This window comes from Daphnia pulex, chromosome 8 (genome assembly GCF_021134715.1).
Source record: "Daphnia pulex isolate KAP4 chromosome 8, ASM2113471v1".
Taxonomy (NCBI): domain Eukaryota; kingdom Metazoa; phylum Arthropoda; class Branchiopoda; order Diplostraca; family Daphniidae; genus Daphnia; species Daphnia pulex.
Genome location: NC_060024.1, coordinates 4,305,048 through 4,326,258, shown reverse-complemented (window position 1 = coordinate 4,326,258; position 21,211 = coordinate 4,305,048). Strand labels below are relative to the sequence as shown.

The window sequence follows — 21,211 nt, the reverse complement described above, 5'->3', positions numbered from 1 at the left end:
AGGCTAACTGCCTCGATAAAAATTTATTGGCCATGAATGAAGCTTATTTTATAGAACGTATAAGAAAAGACTGTTGAAACTATGATTATTCTGTTTAAGGTCAATCAAGAAACCTGTGGAATCTATTAGCATATTATATACAGTTTATTCATTGCAGTTAAATAGAAATGACTAGAAATATTTATTTACGTGTGGCACTGCGAGTTTCAAATGTGCACCGTTCAGTCAGTCATAGTTTTTTTTAGCGCCCAAAGTCGGAGAAGAAAATGCGGTATAGCAGACCTAGTAGACAATAGTAGACAATATTTCCAAATGCTTGCTGCTGACAATGGAGTTCCACTCAGCTTGCAATTTACCTTATGCGTGCAATTATTATAAGCAACAAGAATAAATCAGAACAAGTTTTAGTGCTGTGGAGCTGAGAACTTTAGGTAGGCCTACATCAGAGTCACTGGTTCAGACTCATTGTTTCTTTTTCATTTTAAAAACAAAACTCGCGGGTCAAGAGGAAAGAAAACCTGTCAAAAAAGTTATTGGTGCGGTTGTCGTGCTGTACAGTACAGCGAGTACAGCTTAAAATTAAAAAGAAACATACATCAATAATTTATTTCTTAACAGCAGTCATGGCAAATAAAATATTTTTAAGCCATTCAAGTTGAGCATTTTATTGTGACTGAAATGCCAGGCAATGTTGGAATTTCAAAATGCGCGCCGATTCGCTCCGTTGCCTGTGCGGTGGGCAAAAAGAAACTGACAGAAATGTTGACAAAGTCATTCAGGGAAATATGTCTAAAAACATTCTCATCCATATTTTGTCGTTTGATTCAAAAAATGACACCGCGGACATATACTGTAAATGTTTAAAGAAGTATCGCGCCTTTTCAAAAGAAAAATTTCCCGCATGAAATAAAAACCTGGTGAATTTTGTAAGAACCACTAATTCGTTGCTTTATACTGGACTCGGGTAGAACACCGCAATGACACAGCGTTAGTATTTCCCTTTTCTAATTACATTTACATTTAAATCGAGACGACTACCAAATAAAAGAACATTAACTGCTTTTCAATAAAGCGCGATTTAAACATGATTTTGCACAGATGAGGGAATTATTTAATGTGTTTGGTGCAGTTGACGGGAAAAGAAAACATCAGTCACAATCACTTTGTCAAAAGATACATAATGCGCCATGATTCTTAATAATAGTATGATTCTTCTAGGTCAACGGGGAGTTGACGAGTTGATTAATTCATCTGAATTGATTGAAGTCTGCGTCACCAATTGATACGACTTTGGTAGACCATACACTACTGACCCCCTTTTTCATCCAAATAAGTTAGAATATTATATCTTATCGAGGATAGAATGCTATACCTAAGTTACTATGGCCTGTTCCCAATCATCCGAAATTAACTTAAGCAAATTCAAAAACTAATGAAAAATGAACAAATAAATAAAACCCGATAAAACCCAGTAGGCTATGCGTTTTCTTGTGACGAGTCGAATAGATTAATTTTATTAAGAATTTTGTCACAGAATGTTTTCCTGCCTCATGAACTTTTAATTTCATTTAAGCTAAACATGCAGAGGACATAACTGCTTCGAACTGCTTATCGAAGCGGAGCATATACAAATTTCTGGATTTCACACTGCAAAACGGGATTCTCCTGTTTCGCCTCTTTTCATCTGCTGGTCGCCATCACATTGGTGAAGCCGGAAGAACTCTGCTGCTTCCTTCCGCAGTCCATGCGCTGGATGATTTTCATCTTGGAGCAAAAGCACAGCCAAGCAATTGTCGGCGGACATCTGAAAAATCAAATGATTTTCGCACTCGCTTTTCACTGCCAAAGGTGATGTACCAGCACACAATCGAACGAGCTTCTTTCGCCGAGAAACGGGTCGATTCAGTTGAGAACCACGTGGAATCGTTTTTTGAAAAGGCAAATGAATTCTCCACTCGAGATTCACTGATGTAGTTCATTTACATTTTGTTTGACACTAGTTTTCTGTTAACGACATGCTGCTGTATTATTCTTCCGGTCAACAACAAGCGGATTCACACAGAGCACACAATCGTTCTGCAGCTCATACTCAAACTCAAAGCGTTGCGATCCAAGAGACGACGTAAATAGGAATCGACGAATTCTTAATTCCCGGAATTTCAGCGCTTGTGACCTTGTGTCCAGCAGCTGCAGAGTAATTGCTGATCGTTTCGTGGAAGAACGCCTGGACAGAGTTACAACTCTGAAACTTGTTTATCTTGTCTCCATAAATATAATATGTCGATCAGTGAAATACAGCAGCAATAGAGTAATTGAAAAAATAAGCAAATTAATATTTTAATGTATAATTAAGAACGGCACAGTCGCATAAGAAAGAGAAATCTCGCGTAAATAGCTTTCGAAATCACGGCCAATAGCGCAGAGCCGCATAGCAAAGGGAAAACCAATTTGTGTATTTTTTACAACTACAAAGAACATCGCATTTGGGATGCAAATAATTAATAATTTGGAATGGAGAAGCGTTGAGAAGCTGAACTATTTTTTCAAGAACATTTATTAGTATGAAGATGTCCAGCTCTTTTGGCAGTGTGGGTGTAGTTTCCGTCGGGCCCCTTGGTCAATTCGTTTGATGGTGGAACCTTTTGGTGAACATCATTAACCTATAGCGCTTTATACAAATATTTGGCCGAATGACGACATTTTTGTACGTGTGCGACTGCGAATTTCAAATATCCGCCGTTAAGTCAGTCAAAGTTTTGATTATTGCCCAAAGTTTGGGAAGAAAATGCATCAGTAGCAGCTAAACCCAGATAACAATTAATTGTGATGATGGAAAACGCCAGACAAGAAAAAGGTTCCTGCATCTTATATTATTGGTGTTGATAAAATCTGCACAAAGTATCAAACAAAAATAGTTTAATTACGTTGCAAACTAAGTAAAAATAAAATGTAAAGAGAAAATGCAAAAATGAATATAGACCAGATGTGTTTGACTGTTTGTCAATTGCCATGCACAACATTTTCACAGGAGGGTACTCTTATCTGCTCTTATCTAAAGCCCATATAATCATACTATATTCATTCTTATTATTTAAGTTATTTACCTTCAAAACAGCGTCAAGTATATTACATTAAACAAATTCCACTATATGAAGGGACACGAAAAACAAAACACGACGACACGACGAATCACATTTTCGTCGTACAGTTTCAATTTCTGTGCAGCCATTAACACCGTTGCCAAATACACTTTTGTTCCCACTCAGCTGATCCCGCCAAAATTTAAACTGAAATATAATTTGGTATTCCGCATGCGTGAAAATGTGAACATGTCATTAGCCCGTTGCATTCAAGGATGAATTCGTTGTAATAGCTGTTAAGAGACTTAGAGAGACATCCATTCTGACTTTTGAGCACCAAATTATGGCAAGCCATTCGTGCCACTTTTTTGTCATGCATAAACCGTAATGCAAAATATAAACAGCTGCGTAATGGTAAGCATAAACCTTAACGCAATGCATATACAGCTGCGTAATGGTAAGCATAAACCTTAACGCAATGCATAAACAGCTGCGTAATAACCAATTAAACTAACATCGCAATATTGGTTTTATGAATAGATGTAATATCTATTTAAACCTAGTGCAAACCCGCAATTACATGGCTCATTTATAATCGTATTCTAATGCCCCGTTTTCAATCGAGCCAGTAATAGCTCGACATTTTCGCCATCTAGGAAGGGAAATTCGAATAATTTATTTAGAATAAAATGTCATCCCCGTAGTGTCACCTAGTGTTGGATGATACAAGATTCTCATTCAAAAATTGTTCCCGGCACGTTTTGAATAGATATTCTTATTATGTATTTAATAATAAAGATCGGAAGGAAACGCTTCCGAAGATACAATCAAGGACATGCTAGACGCAGTCAACGCCACCCTGGGTCAAGAAGAATTGTTGAAGGTGACGCGCGCCAATTGTTTCACCTTTATAACCAGAGAAGGCGAACTGTATGGCGAGCCCGGGCGAGCCAAACGTGGCCATGATGGACTTGCAGGACTGCTCCGTTCCAAAGTTATCATCCTCGCCGATCCTCGCTAGCCGTTTCCATAGACATTTTACCAGAGACGCCGTAAATCTCACCGCAACTCGCCCAGCAGTTTGATCGAGCTGTAGCGAATGCGCCAGTTGTCGTCAAACAGACCATCTCCAGTTCAGGTAACAAAAGAATGATGGCACAGTTGGCGTACATGTTGACTTGCATGTTGACAATGGGCTGTCCGGCGCGCATCAGGACCTTGTCTCTGACAAACATTTCTTGTCGGCGAGCGCCTTCAGTATAAAACGAATGATCTTGCCAATGCAAGGCATGAATTGACGTGAATTCGTTCTGGAACACTCCGCCAAGTATAGAAGAACGTGACAAATTTATCCAAGACGGCCGGAGTCCAATCCAATCTGTCGCTGTAAAATTTGATGAGGTGCTTGCGGATCGGACGTAGGCCTATAGGGTCGGAATGCAACAGCAAATATACTTGGCCAAATCATTTTACTGAGACAAAAAAATCATTGCAGCGGCTGGGTGGACGGGTAGCGAGTCCTTCTGTTATTTTAGCTCTTACGCGACGGACCCGCCCGCTTTTTTATTGCGAAGCGTCGCCCTTCTATTTACGCAAAAATAATTAGGTTAAATATTGCGTATACTAGAATAAGCGCTACTAAGAGCGCAGGGCGCTTTGATTAACTTGCGCACGATGCGCTCAATTTAGTGCAATTCATTTCATCTCTTATAATTAAAAAAAAACGCACAAGCGCTAAAATAAATATTTAACGCTATTTATCGCGCATCGCACTGAATTTAATTATAACTGGACGTGACATGAAAACAAATTGCGGTGACTGGTTGGGTGAGTAGCGTGCGCTCGTCCGTCCCTGTGCGCTATATTCTGGCGCTCATCGCTGATCCGTCCGCTATTTTTGCGCTGTCGCCCGTCCGCACTTTCGGCGGCTAAATGCGCGATAAATAATAAAGTAAAATATTTCGCGCTAGATTTCGTGCTAGATTTCACGCTAGATTTCGCGCCATCTATAAGCGCACAGGTCATTAACGATTTATCCTCGATTCACTGCGATGCGCTAAATTTAGCGCAATTCATTTCGTCATATTATTTATACGAAACGCGCAAGCGCTTTAAAATTAATACTTATCACAATTAATACTCACGCGCATCGAGCTAAATTTAATTAAAGGGGCGCTAAATATTTATTTTAGCGCTTGTATTATGCGTTTCGTAAATTATACGATAAAATGAATGGCGCTAAATTGAGCACTGTCACGTTCATTTCCAGGATGGTTATTTCACCATGTTCATCTATACTTGGCGGAGTGTTCCAGAACGAATTCACGCCGATTCACGCCTTGCATTAGCTAGATCATTCATTTTAATCATTCTGAAGGCGCTCGCCGACAAGAAATGTTTGTCATCAAAGACACGGTCCTGCGCGCTGGGCAGCGCATTTTTCCTGCGCACAGGTCAAAAATACGCCGACTGCATGCGCCATCATTCTTTTATTACCCGAACTGGATTGGTCTGTTCGACGACAACTGGCGCATTCGCTACAGCTCGATCAAACTGCTGGGCGATTTTCTATGCAAGATTTCCGGCGTCTCTAATAAAATGCGGTAAAATGTCTACGGAAACGTCTAGCGAGGATGATAATTTTGGAACGGAGCAGTCAGATTACAAGTCCATCATGGCCGATCATGGCGACGTTTGGCCCGCCAGCATACAGTTCATCTTCTCTGGTTATAAAGGTGAAATAATCGCCGCGCGTCATTTTCAACAATTCTTCTTGGCCCTGGGTGATGTTGACTACGTCTAGCACGTCCTTGATTGTATCTTCGGGAGTAATAAACGTTTCCAATCTTAATTCATAAGAATATCTATTCAAAACGTGCCGGGAACAATTTTTGAATGAGAATCTTGTATCATCCAACACTAGGTGACACTACGGGAATGACATCTAAATAAATTATTCGAATTTCCCTTCCTAGATGGCGAACATGTCGAGCTATTACTGGCTCGATTGAAAACGGGGCATTAGAATACGATTATAAATGAGCCATGTAATTGCGGGTTTGCACTAGGTTTAAATAGATATTACATCTATTCATAACAATATTGCGATGTTAGTTTAATTGGTTATTACGCAGCTGTATATGCATTGCGTTAAGGTTTATGCTTACCATTACGCAGCTGTTTATGTTTTGCGTTACGGTTTATGCATGACCAAAAAGTGGCACGAACGGCTTGCCATACCAAATAACTTCAAACAACGGAACTGACATTTTTTTTTCCCATTTTTGCCGCATTTTGGTACCGGTGGTCTTGCATTCTCCACATCCCAAATCTAAAGGATATGAATATCTCTTTTCACGTTACATAATTATAGGGTTTGTTTTTTGTACAACGTCAGCTGTGAATCAACGACAGGATGGACCACAGGGAAAAAACCAGGATAAGGAGTGCGGCTCAGTGGAGTCGGGAAACCATTGGATTTCCTATATGGTCGTGAATATCATTACACTATATACAGTCAATAGAGCGCGCTACCCTATATATAATAAATTTTGATAAATCCAGCTACAAAAATCCAAAAGTTGATTAGCTGAAAATGATCTTCAGATGTTCTGAGGTGTTGTCACTTTGAGGGCTCAGCTCACGATTACCGCCTTATTTTTGTCATCATCAATCTCATGCAGTTTTTTTGTGAGATTGATTACTGCTAACAGCTGACGTCTGTGGTGAATGACGTCAACGTCACGCCTGGACAAGCGGGGGTACAGCAGGCAGAGAGAGACATGTATAATAGCGGTTTATATGTTGGGGGTTCATTAATGCTGGGGAAGTGAGAAAGGTGAGATGACCTGGGCTGGCGCGGAAATTCAGAGCGAGTTGGTGGAGTGCTGACTGGGCTGCTGCATCCGCGTGACGTCGTATAGGAATGACGTCAGGGGTGACGTCCTCAGCGCCGGCCATCATGGAGTGGGTGGGGCTGCCGCGGGGCATTCAAAGCAGTCGCTTTGTTTCCCGACTTGTGTGTATAAGCATTCCTACGTGCGCCAAAGGAAATATCCCTGACGTCTGAGTGCAAGCAGAATATCCGCTTCTATTCTATTATTCCCACCAATCCCAAGAAATGTTTGGTTGTGAAATTATTTAATCAGTTTTTATTAATTCTAGTTCTCAATTGTTTATCATCACTAAAACAAGGCAGTCGACATTTTCATTATTCTGTCAAGGTATATATAAATCAAATCATTTTTTATTTCTGTTATTCCAATCTGGTGAAGTTATTTGTTGGTTTAATGTGAATATTAGGAATAAAACAGATCAAAACTTTGCCATCAAACGAAGAAATGTGGGGTTCTGGTTCATTGGACCTCGCTAAAGGGAAAAAGTTCCTTAACCAATTGTTGTACGTACAACACGTCGATAAAGAAAAAGACACGACCAGTACAATATCCGAGCAATCCCTTCGAGAATATTTACTGGTAAACCACAAGATATTTTCCGACTCGAATTTTTCAGAGTACTTGAGAAATCCTAAAGCAAATGTCGGCATTCTGAAATCATCTTTAAAAGATGTAATCACCCACGTCCAAGTTTACTCCAATCCTCTTCCAGTTGCTATGCTGAGATCGGAAGTCACGATTCACGCTTTCGTCGCCATCACAACGAAGAACAGGAGAACCAAAAAAGAGATGTGGTATTCCATCGAAAAGAATGGAAATAACATTGTTCTACAGCAGTCACCATACGAGTATGACGTCACCGAGAAATTATACGACGCTGAAAAGATGGAACTCGTTCAAAGACCAGAGCCAGTTACAGAGCGCAAAAGTGCTAGGGGCAATTTTAGAGGCCTTGAACGTTTGTTGCGAGCCATTTGGGAAACCAATCAGCTGAGCACTAATTATCATCTTCTGTTTTCAAACTGCCAAAATTTCGCATCTTTCGTTTTCAGAAAATCCAATTCTCGGAAAAAGTGGTCGACGGTGACGAGTGCTATAGTCGACCGATTCGGATTGAGAAATAAGAAAACCAAGTCCGAAAGCCTGGCGGATTCAATGAAATACAATTGGATTGAAAAAGACGACAAATTTGCCTATTACAAGGCTATGATTGAGAGAAACAGGAAAGACTTAGAAAAACTTATTGCCAATAACTTGACAAACGAATCTATAAACAGTGTCGACTCCCAAGGCTACACGTTACTCGAATGGGCCAGAGTTTTCTCTACATCCGACTGGCCAATCGATCAGTACTTAAAAGACGTTGGCGCTCGAAATACATCAAACGAGAAAACGTTTCGCCGGAATGTGTTTTTCATAGCCCTGCAATTCCTTTCTTCAAATAAATCTCGGTTGTTGTCATTTGACGGGATTTATCTTCGTGGCGTGAACAAAACGGGCGACTCGGCATTGCATTTGGCTTTGTACGGAGAAAAATGGGACGTTGCCGAAAACATTCTCAGTGAATTTAAAGATTATGACGTCAACGTCACCAATTCTTTGGGGTGCCTACCACTTCATCTATCTTTGGGTTATTCGCCATTCGATCTACCTGTTCAATTTGAATTTAAAATGGCCTTGATGAAAAAGATTCTTTCTCGGACGAATTCGGAGAACGTCAACAAACACATCAACAGATATGGAGACTCTGCTCTTCACTATGCAATTACGAACCAGTCCAAAACTGTGGTAGAGGAACTTCTCAAACACAAGGACGTGGATGTGAACAGCAAAAATAAGATAAATTGCACTTCTCTACATTTGGCTTCAAAGTGGAAGGAGATTCCAGTTGATTTGTTCAAGAAAATTCTGAAAAAATCGACCTATGTCAACGCACAAGACGAAGATGGAAACACCGCTCTTCACGTTGCAGTTTTGAACGAGTCCAAAACTGCGATCAAAGAACTTCTCAAACGAACGGACGTGGACGTCAACGTCAGATGCATCGACAACCGGACGGCTCTACATTTCGCTGCCAAGTGGACACATATGCCAATTAATTTGTTCAAGGAAATTCTGAAAAAAACAACAGATGTTAACGCACAGCACCAGGATGGACAGACTGCTCTTCACTATGCAATTTTAGAAAATTCCAAAACTGCAGTCGAAGAACTTCTCAAGCACAAGGAATTGGATGTTAACCTAAAAAATAGGGACAGCTGCACAGCACTACATTTCGCGTCTATGTGGGAGGATATTCCAATTGATTTGTGCAGAATAATTCTAGAAAAATCGACCGATGTTAACGCACAAGACGAAGATGGATGCACTGCTCTTCACTATGCAATTATTAACAAGTCCAAAACTGTGGTAGAAGAACTGCTCAATCGTAAGGAATTGGACGTGAACCTAAAAGATTACTGCAACCGCACAGCATTTTGCTCTGAGAGTCACCTTGAGCTCGTGTCACCTTTGCCCTAAATTAATTCCCACACTTGTCAATTCAACTTTCAAACTCTATTCTGATTGAATTGAACTACCATTGGGCGTTTGGACCCCAGCGATTTTGTTTGGTGACCCAACATATTTCCGTCCGGCAGACGGAACAGCGGACCCATGCAGTCGCAGCCCCAATTTTAACCACCTGACACTGCGGGCACGAAAGGGCTTCGCAACTTGCCACCAGCGCCTATCAAATGTCTCAAAATGATTAAAACTCAATCGAATAAAAATTCGATTGTTTTAGTTTACATCGATCATTTCTTCGGTCCGCCTGCTGACGTCCTCGTCCGTCTCGGCACTTTGATTGACTCGAACCTGAAATTCCTTGCAGTTGGCGCCTTCGTGAATGGCCTGGCAAGTGATGAGGCAGTTGCTCTTGCGACAGCGACTGGCAGCGGCAGCAAAATCGGCAATTAGAACGTTGGAATCAATTGAAATCCAATGAAATTTAAAAACAAATATATATATTTCTTTTAGCTTTACCCGTTCTGTAGTTATCCCCCCTTAAAGTACCCTAATTTGCATATAGCTCTACGGAGCGTTATCAAACTTAGGGCTCGAGTTAAAAGTTAACCTGCCCTTGATTGCAAAAGTCTGAAAAAAATAAGCTTATTGCTACACAAATTGGCAACGGAAAAAAAAATTCATCGTGATCCGACGAAAATTGCATTTTTGGGAACGCCGAGAAAAATGCCTTTTTCCATAAGGTTCTCTCGCGCGTTCCCAAACTTTAGGTAGGTACTGTAAAACTCTTAGAATGTCAGAAATCCCAAGCAAAAAAGAATCTATGTTTCTCTTACTTTTAAAAGAAACCCGACATTTCTACATTAAAAAGTTATTTAGTTATCAATTTATTTGTTCGAAAAGCACCCTGTGGGGTTAGTTGTCAGAAATTTTGAAGGGTATGTTGGCATACAGATTTTTCACGAGGTGCTGAGTTGCAAGTTTTCAAAATTCGACCTAGAAATTTTGGAGCAATGGAGAATCGTCAGCTTCCAACTTACCCCGTAGGTGGGGCAAGTTGGCAGACTGTTTTTTGCAGTTTTTCTCAATTTCACAATTTTGTGTTGTAAACAAATACGATCAATTCATAGAGAATTGAAATCTGAATTTGATTTATTCATTCAATTTGCAAAACATGTGGTAAAAAAATTCAAATGAATTCACAAAAAGTGACCCTGCCAACTAGCCCTCCTCTCCCCTAGTTGGTTGAGGTTGAAACGTTTAGCAAAAGACAATAGGCTTCACATTGTTTTAAGCAACTTTGTTTTTTCGCGGACCTTTGGGACCTTTGGGTTATGGGCCCAGAGCGCTTCCGCTGCGCCGTTATGATTGTACTAATTATATTGGCGGCGCAAATAAATTGTATCGTGAACTAATGGTTTGTTTGAACCCTTATTTTTCGACCGACGTCCAACGAAAGCGACGATAAAGAGGCAATTCACATCGCGGTTTCGCGTGTCAATTGTTTCGATGTCCGCCATTTTGTGCCGTTGTTTTGCGTTGTCTGTATCGGCTGAAAGTGTGTTTTCCGAATACAAAGTGGATTTAGTGAATCAGTGTGTTATTTTAAAAAAATAAGTGAAGTTAATTGCTACGTATCTTGGTTAGTATGTGTAGCAATTTGTGTCTCCAGATCACATTCCTTGTATTTAAAAAAATTTTGTCCCTGTTGTTTACTTTTTTCCGCTTTTTTCGCGACCGAATCCACAGAGAATTGGCCCGAGAGAAGAATGGGAAGAAGAGGCAAGTATGGGTCCCCCTTTTTTTAATAGTTTCCTTTTCTCCCTTTCAAAAAATTAAAAAACAAAAGCAAAATTCGATGCGAAATTTATTATTGTGGACAAATGGCAATTTGGTTTCACATATATAGCGATTTGGGAAATTTAATGATGATTAGCAACTGTTTGCTTTATTTTATAGTATGTTTCAAGAAGATTATATATACTGTACATAGAGCAAACGCAGGCCTATTTATCAAGGATGTAATATAACTGAGAAAGGAGATTAAATAACAGCACGTGATGAACAATAAAGGAAAACAAAACGATTACAAACTTATTTTCCACATAAAACTCTTGAAAACAGGTATATGAAATTCATTTTCTGCCTGTCTTTAAAGCACACTCATTTCATTGAGTGCTACTTATCTGGTAGCACTCCGTTAAGTAGTAGTATATTAAGTAGCATTTTTTCGCAACCTAAAGAGTAGCGTCCTCTACGTATTAGGCAGAGGATCTACTTTAAAGTAGTACACTGCTACTATTGAACTACTTTTTGCTGAAAATAGCATTTCATGCTAACCGTAATAGTGAAATGCTACCACACACTCAGTTTTCAGGGGATATTCTAACTCTACGACGGATATTCTATCTTCGAATACCCTTGCTGCTTAGAACAGGTCTAGAATATGTTCAACCATATTCGGAAGCATCGAATACCCATAGAAGAACCCTATGCAAATTCAATAACCCTTCGAAATTCGAATCACCCAGTATTCGAAGACTCGAATACCTTGCCCCGTATTCGAATAGAATACTGGGGCGAATGTTTCATTTGCAAACCGACGTCGGTGTATCAAGAAGCCGCCCACACTCTCAGCGTTGTTTTTGGGTACTCGAAGACTATCAGTTAAACGTACTTGAAGTAGAGTGCGAAAAATTTCATTGGTTGTAAGAGAAAACTTTCAATCTCGAAAAATTTCCAAGTCCCAACTGCAAAAGTCTGATAACCAAACCATAGAAAAATTTTCAGATTGAAAATTTTTTCATTTCCTAACTCCAAAAGTATCAAAACATATAATAAATTTTATCAGTAATATAGTATTATTACAGAAAATAGAATAGACATGTGGAAGAAGCTCGTATTAAAATGCGGGAGACACGTACACTTATTTCATTGGGTGCTACTTATCTGGTAGCACTCCCTAAAGTAGCACTAAATAGCATTTTTTTCGCAACCTAAAGAGTAGCGTCCTCTACGAATAAGTTAGAGGATCTACTTTATAGTAGTACACTGCTACTATTTAACTACTTTTTGCTGAAAGTAGCATTTCACTTCTAACAATAATAATGAAATGCTACCACGTAACGGTCGCTACGATCGCACTAGCCTATGAAACCTGCATGATAGTTCAATTACACTAGACACAATCATTCTAACCTGGATTTGTGTTTGAATAATAATGTGCATGCGTGTGCATGCTATAGTTTTTCATCTATGAAACAAGTTGTGTATGCTGAGAAACTTTCGAAGATACAAAATAATAATAAAATATGCAACGCAGAAAGCATTCGAAATTAGAATTCTTGAAAATATACAACAAGGTATAATTTGCATAAAAATTTATAAATAAGGCTTTTGATTCAATGCTGTAAATAATTTACAAAGACGACATAAGGTGCATCTATGTAGTTTATGGAACGATAAAACCAATGATGAGAGAAAAAAGAGTAAGAAGGCAGTGCGGGGCACGGGGGGAAGGTGACGGTCGAGGAAGAAGAGAGCTCGGACGAGGACGGGTTCTGGAGCTGTTAGATCGAGAAGTAGGAAGTATTGGGATTCGAAGAGAATTATAACGTACATGCACCTACCGGCGAAGTTGGTACAGCGTACGCTTCGACGCTTTTAGCATGGTGTCTTATAGCGCTACGCGACTTTGGTTTTTATTTTTTTTATTAGCAACCTAGTTGCTGTAATGATAAAATTTTTGGAGAGGGGGTAAAACATAACGGGTAACATGAGAAAAAATGCCCCGTCCCTTTATCTATATTTCCCTGCCCCCTGGAACTGGCGCGAACTGTAACAGTTTCGCCGAGCGAAAATTGAGGCGTTTGCCGTGCATTCCTTATGGCGCTTCTAAAAAAAGGGCCCTGTTTTTTTTTTAAATTATGAAAAAATAGCCGCTAGACTCACGCCCTTTTAGCTTTTACTAAAAGATGAAGAATTAGTTCATCTAAATTGTACGTACTACAATTTGTTAGTTTGTTAAAATTTAGGGGTATAAAAAAAATAAAAAGACAGAAACTCAAAAATTCCCCGTCTCCGAACAAGTAGTTGCTATGCCTACCACTAGAGAGACTGATCATTCTGGGAAAATTTTGGTGTTTATCGTCCGCTCATGACAGACATTGAATAATTGAGTAACGAGTAACCTATAAAAAAGATTGATAATTATAATTTAGAAAAAATATCTCCCCTAGTATTCTTATGCTGCTATATTTAATTTATTTAAGAATGAGGTTTGATTTAAATGTTTATTTACCTCAAATTTTCATTTAATAAGATTTTCCGAGTATTGATTAACAGCGAAAGTGAACGGCACCATTTCGTCACCATCTGCCTTTGCTGGATTGTTAACTTTTCATACTGGATACAGGGATAGACGCACAGCAAGATATCCCATCTCGATTGGTGTAGGCTGACGTTATGAGGGACACCGGAGACCAGGCAACAGATTCTAATGGCAAATAGGGGGAAATGTTGTTTCCCCGAGCGCTAGGTGGCTTATAGGATGAAGCCCGGCATGGCCGAAAAACGAAGAAATTTGTAGGTATTTTTCACAATTAAAGTTATGTAATGTAGTATAGTGCCAATAGTGCAATCATGTCGATAATATATTCATTTCTCTTAATTCTTACAAAATTTATGCGGCAATATTGCACCCTCTCATTTCTTAACTGAATTCTCTCACCCCCTCCCCCCTCCATTTCAACACCCTTCTTCCTTTGTTCTAGTAACGACAGAACACGTCCCGCTCTCCCATCGAAAGGTCGCTGTCTCTCGCTCTCTTTCGTATAACCGAGAGGAGATTTTGAGGAAAGAGATTCCACGGTGACATTCCAAGACGAAATTCTTTAAGAACGCATAAGAATAGGTTCTGCAACGGGATTGATGATTGCCCCATTGATATTACGATGTTTATACTTGATGTGGCGATTCAAACTTCTGGGATTTTATACGATAAATAACATTCTTTTGATGGTTAACCACACTGGAAAAAATCCATCTCCTTGTTGCGTAACACCCTTACTTATGTTTCCAATTGATGACATTTTCCCTAGACACAACAAAAAATACTAAGAGAGGAACAATAATCGTTTTTGACATAGAAATCTTACCAATAATAGACGGACACCTTCGTCTTTTCCGCGCTCTCTCTCTTTCAACTCGGCCACTCTTCCATCTAACTTCTTCTCTTTCATCCTTTTTAGCGCTCCCACCTCTTCACTCATCTCGTCGTTTTCTCTTGGCAGAAGCTCCTCCACTATCCTTATCTCTTTGCTGCTCATCTTTCACGTAATTCAACTCCTCCACCTCAATTAACAGCTCAATATTTTGCTCTTCCGGGGTTTACCCATACCCCCCCCTCGTTTTTTACGGCCACCTTTTTTATAGCCAAGTCACCAAGTGGATTCCTTTTTTCTTCTTCCACAGGTTGCGTAAGTGACGTGGGCACACACCCACAATTGAAAAAAACACAGAGGTGAAAAAAACACACACGGTGACACAACAAACACAGGCACTTTCACCGCAATCACTCGCACATAACTGCAATAATAATACTGTGTGTTGTGTGTGTGGATGAGAGAGGGGGGAGGTTGGAACGTGTTTGGCAGAATGGCGTTCTGAAAACCGTCAAGCAACGATCAGTGTTACCTTTGGTGGTGGTGGTGGAATCAAGGATGGCCTGGACTTGCTTTAGCGATGTCGGAGCCGTCGACGACGGAGTTGGCCGTCTGAACTTCATCTTCGCAGTCCGGGTTCTTGTAAAAAAATTGCAAGTAAGGAATGCGAAGATCCCCCCGTAGTACTTTGAAGTTATTGGGCTGGCATTGCGTGATACAAACACTTGGAGCTGACGACGGATCTCAGAATTTGATGGAAACAAAAACGAAAACGTTACCAAATGAGGTTCGATGTGGAGATAAAGTCGGATACGGCTCACGCTGATCAGCTTGACGGCGATAGGTTCGTCTCGCATCGGTCGATGCACCAAATTTTTACGAGTGAATATACGGTTCGAGAAATCGACTGATCAGAGTGTGTGAGAAAACTAGCACTTTGTATTGACACGATGTTAAACAGAAAAAGGAAGAGTCGGTACAATGGATATTTAATTGCTTGGTCAAGGTTAGGATCGAGACAAAGATATACTAGACGCCACTAGACTGTCGTCTGGATCGCTTCGTCTCGGGACTGAAAATTCGATGCCCTTAGGGCGTTAAGGTGTCAGATTTTCTGTTCGTAACACCGCTTTAAGCATCCTAATTAAGGAACACAAGTAATGTAAGTATAACTTTGATAAAAACACAAAAAATAATTCTAGCATTACCAAATCATGATTTATCTTTATCCCAGTCTTTACTAAGACCAACTCTAAACAAAATTTTTGCTGAGCTCTCAAAAAAGACTTTTCTTAAAAGATAATAACACCAAATAGATAGTGTTTATAAAGTAATTGGAACGCAGGCCAACTTCCCAAAATTGTAAGTGGAAAGACTGCGAAGAACCCTGAACTTCATCTTCGCATTCCTTCCACTTATTTTTTTGGGAAGTTGGCCTGCGTACAGAAAATTTGGAAAATTCTTTAACCGTTCTCTACTATAACAAACAATATATGGGGTAACATTAAAATGAACTTACTTTTCCAAATAATTAAACAATGTTGTTGAAGCTACCGAAGCAGCAGCCCTGACTTCATTTGTGACAATAACGAGACGTTCAGATTCTTGGTGCATGCGAAGAACATCTTGATAAGCTATGCGCGCCTTTTCTTCTGGCATACATTTTTTCTTCCTTTCCTCTTCTTCTTTCTGCTTTTGAAGTTGTACTGCTCTTGCCGCCTCTCTTCCCTTTTCTTGAACCCTGAATAACTCCTTCGCAATCTTCATTTCTTCTTCCTCATCTTCCTTTCTTTTTCTTTTACATTTTTGCAACTTTTCAAACAATTCTATTTCTTCTTTAGTTTTCTCTTCACCTTCTTTGTTCTTAACAACTTTCCTGTCATATGTAAATTTTACTGTTCTTTCCCATACGTATTCAGCTTTTTCAAACTTCCCTTAGCCTCTTCTGTTTCCTTTCTTACATCTAAACTTTCTTCCTGATGCTTGCTTGACTCTCCTTCACTTCCTTTTTCAACATCTTCTTTCTCTTTGATTAATTCTAAAATTGAATCGTCTCCGCCTACTTCATCCATAACTTCAAGATTATCAAAATCTATTTGTGACAGCATGGTTTCGTCGAGATCGGGATCAGATTCCATTTTTAAATGTGTATTAGGAGAAGAAAAATTTCCAACTACGCGATGGGACAAGCAAAGAAGACAATGAGGTCGAAGAACGAAGATGGCGTTAATCCAGATGGTTCTGGTAATGCACCAGAGACCAAATTTCTTATTCGCAGAAGAAAATGTAGGAAACTTGAACGTTTCCCTTACAAATCTCCTTCACAGTCCTTCCAATGACAATTGATGAGTATCTCTAATAATTGAAAAGAATACATTCCCAAAAACTTTATTTGGAGTGCCATCATATTAATGATTTTTTCAGAAGGGTTTACGCTTTCTAAAATTTGGGTATTTTCATAAATTTGAGACAATTTAGGAAATGTGTTTTTTTTATTTCCGTTCTCATTTCCTTGGCTGTCAGTAGCTTTTGTTGTATTATTACAATTACTAATACTTATTTAATATTTAAAAATCAAACAATGGGTCTCATTTTTTTTAGAACTATTCCCGGATTCACAAACAAATTGCCATTGGTTTACCAACCATACCCCCATTGAAGGACGCTTCTTAAACGGTTCGCTTCTTCGCCATCGAGTCTACCATCAAATCCCGGATTATCAGGACTTTTTATTTCAAGTAAGTATTCCTGAACCCTATCCTTCCCCCACCCATCTTGCAAAGGACTATCATCACCGATAGGCTAACTGTGGTGGGATACAGATATAGCGGTCGGTTGTTTGTTCCACCCGGAGCATACGTGTTAGTTATTAAGTCATTTAATTAAGGAATTTAATGGTGTTTGACCCTCAAAATGCCCCCCAAACGAAAACAACTACTGATGAAGAGAAAGCAAAAAGAAATGCAGAACTAAGAGCAAAAAGAAATAGAGAAACATCGGAAGCGAGGAATTTGAGATTGCGTATTGTTAGGGAACGTTACGCCGAAAGGAAACGTAAAAAACCCAAGAAGAAAATATCCAAGATCAGGCTGCTCAGGCTAAAAGAAAACGTAACGTACGTCAACAGCAACTTCCCGAAAGGAGAGAAGAAAGACGCAGAATTGACAAAGACTTCCACCAGATTCGACGTGCAGCAAATGAAGTTGAAGCTGATCATGCAAGAAGAAGCGTAAAATAAATTCATCACGGAATTCGTCTTTTTGAAGATACACAGAAGGTGGCGGAATTAAGGAGTGAAGCGAATGAAGAGCAATCTACGGCAACTATAAACGATGGAGCAGAAATTTTCTTGGATGGTTTTGAAAGCGTTGATTGGACACAATTTGACCAAGAAACTGAAGATTTACGACGAGCAAAGTATGCTCAAGATCATGCAGATATTGTTCCAGTCGAAACAGAAGAAGAGCAACGTCACCGACAAGAATTTTTGGAGAAAAATTGGCAAACAAAGGTGAAGAAGACTCATCAACTAGCTCAGAAGCCAATCTTAGATGAAAGTAAAATTAAGATTTATTCATAAGGGAAAATGGACGTGAGTTGTGAATTCTGCGGAGGAATTCATTTCAAAGGTTAAATGGCAAGTTGCAAGAAATTTAATTCTTGTTGTTCTAAAGGAAAGGTGATTCTCCCTCCTCCTAAGGAATGCCCAGAATTGCTTCAAATGTTATTTACCAACTGCCATCCGAAATCTGCAAGTTTTATCAAAGATCAAGAACAATGCTCTCGCATTTGCATCACTGGGAGCATCCATTGACGTTCTACGAGGAAGAGGACCATATTGTTACAAGATTCATGGGCAACTTTACCACAATACAACTGCTGTTCAATTCTATGATGAAGAAACATCCGTTCCTCCCGCTCTCAAGTACGCGCAACTATATTTCCTGGATTCTGCTCAAGCGAACGAACAACGATTAATAATCCAGCAAACAGAAGCTGTGATAGCGCTCTCATGGAACAACTAGATGCTATCATTCGTCGTGTTAATTCATATGCTGTCATGTACAAAAACATGCGTCAAGTGGCTATGGAAGAGGACCATCAAGCAGCAGTTGAAGGTAGGGCTCCGTTAGTGATTTCGATGGTTATTCGTAACGATCGAAGAACACAGGATGAAAGAAGATACAATAGCCCTGCAGGAGAAGAAATTGCGGTTGTGTTTAAAAGCATTGATGGAGCACCCCCTGAAAACAGGGATGGACGAGGGCATCTATTGATTCCACGGGGAGGAAAAGTTTTCATTAGGATTGATACTCAAAAACCCATGTGCGATCCCATGACGTACCCATTGCTTTTTCCGAATGGTGATAATGGATGGGATCAAAATTTAAAACGAAGAAATCTAAATGAAGACCAAGATAATGTTTTCCATGATCATGATGAAGAACAAGAATTATTGGCTGAAGAATCTAAAATCGCAGACTTAAACGATGAAGAAGACCAGATGCGAACTGAAATTGTACCGGAACCAGAATTTGAAACAGAAGTCGACATTGATCCTGATGTTCCAGTACCAATCTATGACGTCAACCGAAGAGGACCACGTTCCAGAATAACTCAGTGTGAGTTTTATAGTAGTCAACTCTCGATACGTAAAGGGATTTTTAATGCGGTTTTATACGGAGGACCGCTGTTTCAACAATATGTTGTTGATGCGTACGTGAAAGTTGAGGCGAACAGGATCCATTACATTCAAATGCATCAAAAGGATCTGCACGTCGCACAGTATAATGGTCTTATGGACTATATTACGACGCGAGCTGAAAGAGACAACATTACTGTAGGGACACCTGTGATTTTACCTTTGTCTTTCATAGGTAGTCCGAGAGCGATGAAACAAGGATATCAAGATGCAATGGCTATTTGCAGTAGATTTGGAAAGCCGACTTATTTCCTCACATTTACCTGTAATCCAAAGTGGCAAGAGATTACGGAGAGCATCGAGAGCTATTAAGTAGCAGCCAACAGACCTGACCTTGTCGCAAGAGTCTATAAACTTAAATTAAAAGAACTCATCAAAGATATTCAAGAAAAACAAATTTTAGGGGTTGTTGTTGCAAGAATTCACGTAATTGAATTTCAAAAGCGAGGCCTACCCCATGCCATGCCATATGTTGATATGGATTGATCAACCGTTCCTACAACTGAATCTGAAATCGACAAGACAATTTCAGCTGAAATTCCGGATCCAGAAACACACCCAGAACTTCACAAAATAATCATGAGCAACATGATTCATGGTCCGTGTGGTACCATTAATCCAAACTCACCCTGCATGGATGGTAGTAAATGCACGAAATCGTTTCCAAAACCTTTTTCACCATCTACAGTCATTAATTCCAATGGATATCCAACCTACAGAAGACGAGACACCGGTATTTCGTATCCTCTAAACGACAAGCCAAACTCTCCTCGAGTTGATAACAGCTGGGTTGTTCCTTTTAATGCTTATCTCTCTCTGAAAAACAATTCTCACATCAATTTAGAGTTTTGCGCGTCTATTACAAGTGTCAAGTATATATTTAAATATATATACAAAGGACATGATTGCGCAAATATTCAAATTAGCAGAGCTGAAAATCAACAAGGTCAACAGGAAATAGTGTGGGATGAAACCAAGCATTTTTTGGACACAAGATACGTGAGCGCTCCAGAAGCATGCTGGCGACTTTTTAAGTACCTACTTTTTTACCGATCTCACGCCGTAAGTCGATTGGCTGTTCATCTTCCTCAAGAACAACCTGTTTACTTCCAAGCAGGATTTGAAGATCGAGCAGTGTTAAATGCAGCTTCAAAATTAACTACTTTGACAGCTTGGTTTAAATTAAACCAGGATCACGAATCGGCAAGACAGTACTACTATCGCGAAATTCCGAATCATTTCTGCTTCCATAACAACCAACGTAAATGGAAACCAAGAAAGAAGAGAATAAATGTTATCGGCAGAATTTATTCTGTTGGGATGAAACAAGTAGAAAGACACAGTCTTCGCTTGCTTTTGCTTGAGGTAAAAGGAGCAACAAGTTTTGAATATCTTCGAACAGTCGACAACGTTTTGTATCCCACATTCAAGCAAGCGGCCATAGCAAGAAATCTTCTCGCTGATGACAGTGCTTGGGAAAAAGTAATGGAAGAAGCCGTTGCCTTTGAAATGCCAGACCAGTTAAGACAACTTTTTGTCGACATATGTTGCCACTGTCGTCTGACGAACACGCAACTTCTTTTTAATAACAACCTACAGCATCTCACTGAAGACTACCATAGAAATGGGCATGGAGAAGAAGTGGCCAAAAATCTAGCGTTAAAATGGATTCAAGATAAGATAGTGCAGAATGGTGAAAAATATGAAGATTTTGAACTACCCATACCTGATTTCCAACTGATTGATAGACTTATTTCCGCTGAAATTGAAGAAAATGATGAGAATGTCCAAAGACAAAAGAAATTGAGAGGGGAAATGATGATGGCTAAATTAAATGTTGGTCAACGAGCGGCATTTGATCAAATA

General features: G+C 39.6%; 1 protein-coding gene across 1 annotated transcript; it reads left to right on the top strand.

The window, feature by feature from the left end:
- Positions 1–7,272: 7,272 nt before the first annotated feature.
- Positions 7,273–10,101, top strand: LOC124199536 (putative ankyrin repeat protein RF_0381). Its single transcript, XM_046595367.1, has 2 exons — positions 7,273–7,303; positions 7,383–10,101. The coding sequence occupies exon 2, from the start codon at positions 7,421–7,423 to the stop codon at positions 9,494–9,496; it is 2,076 nt and encodes a 691-aa protein (XP_046451323.1). The 5' UTR covers positions 7,273–7,303; positions 7,383–7,420; the 3' UTR covers positions 9,497–10,101.
- The last annotated feature ends 11,110 nt before the right edge of the window (positions 10,102–21,211 follow it).

Coding starts and splice junctions, on each gene's coding strand:
- LOC124199536 (XM_046595367.1), top strand. CDS start 7,421: ATGTGGGGTTCTGGTTCATTGGACCTCGCTAAAGGGAAAAAGTTCCTT.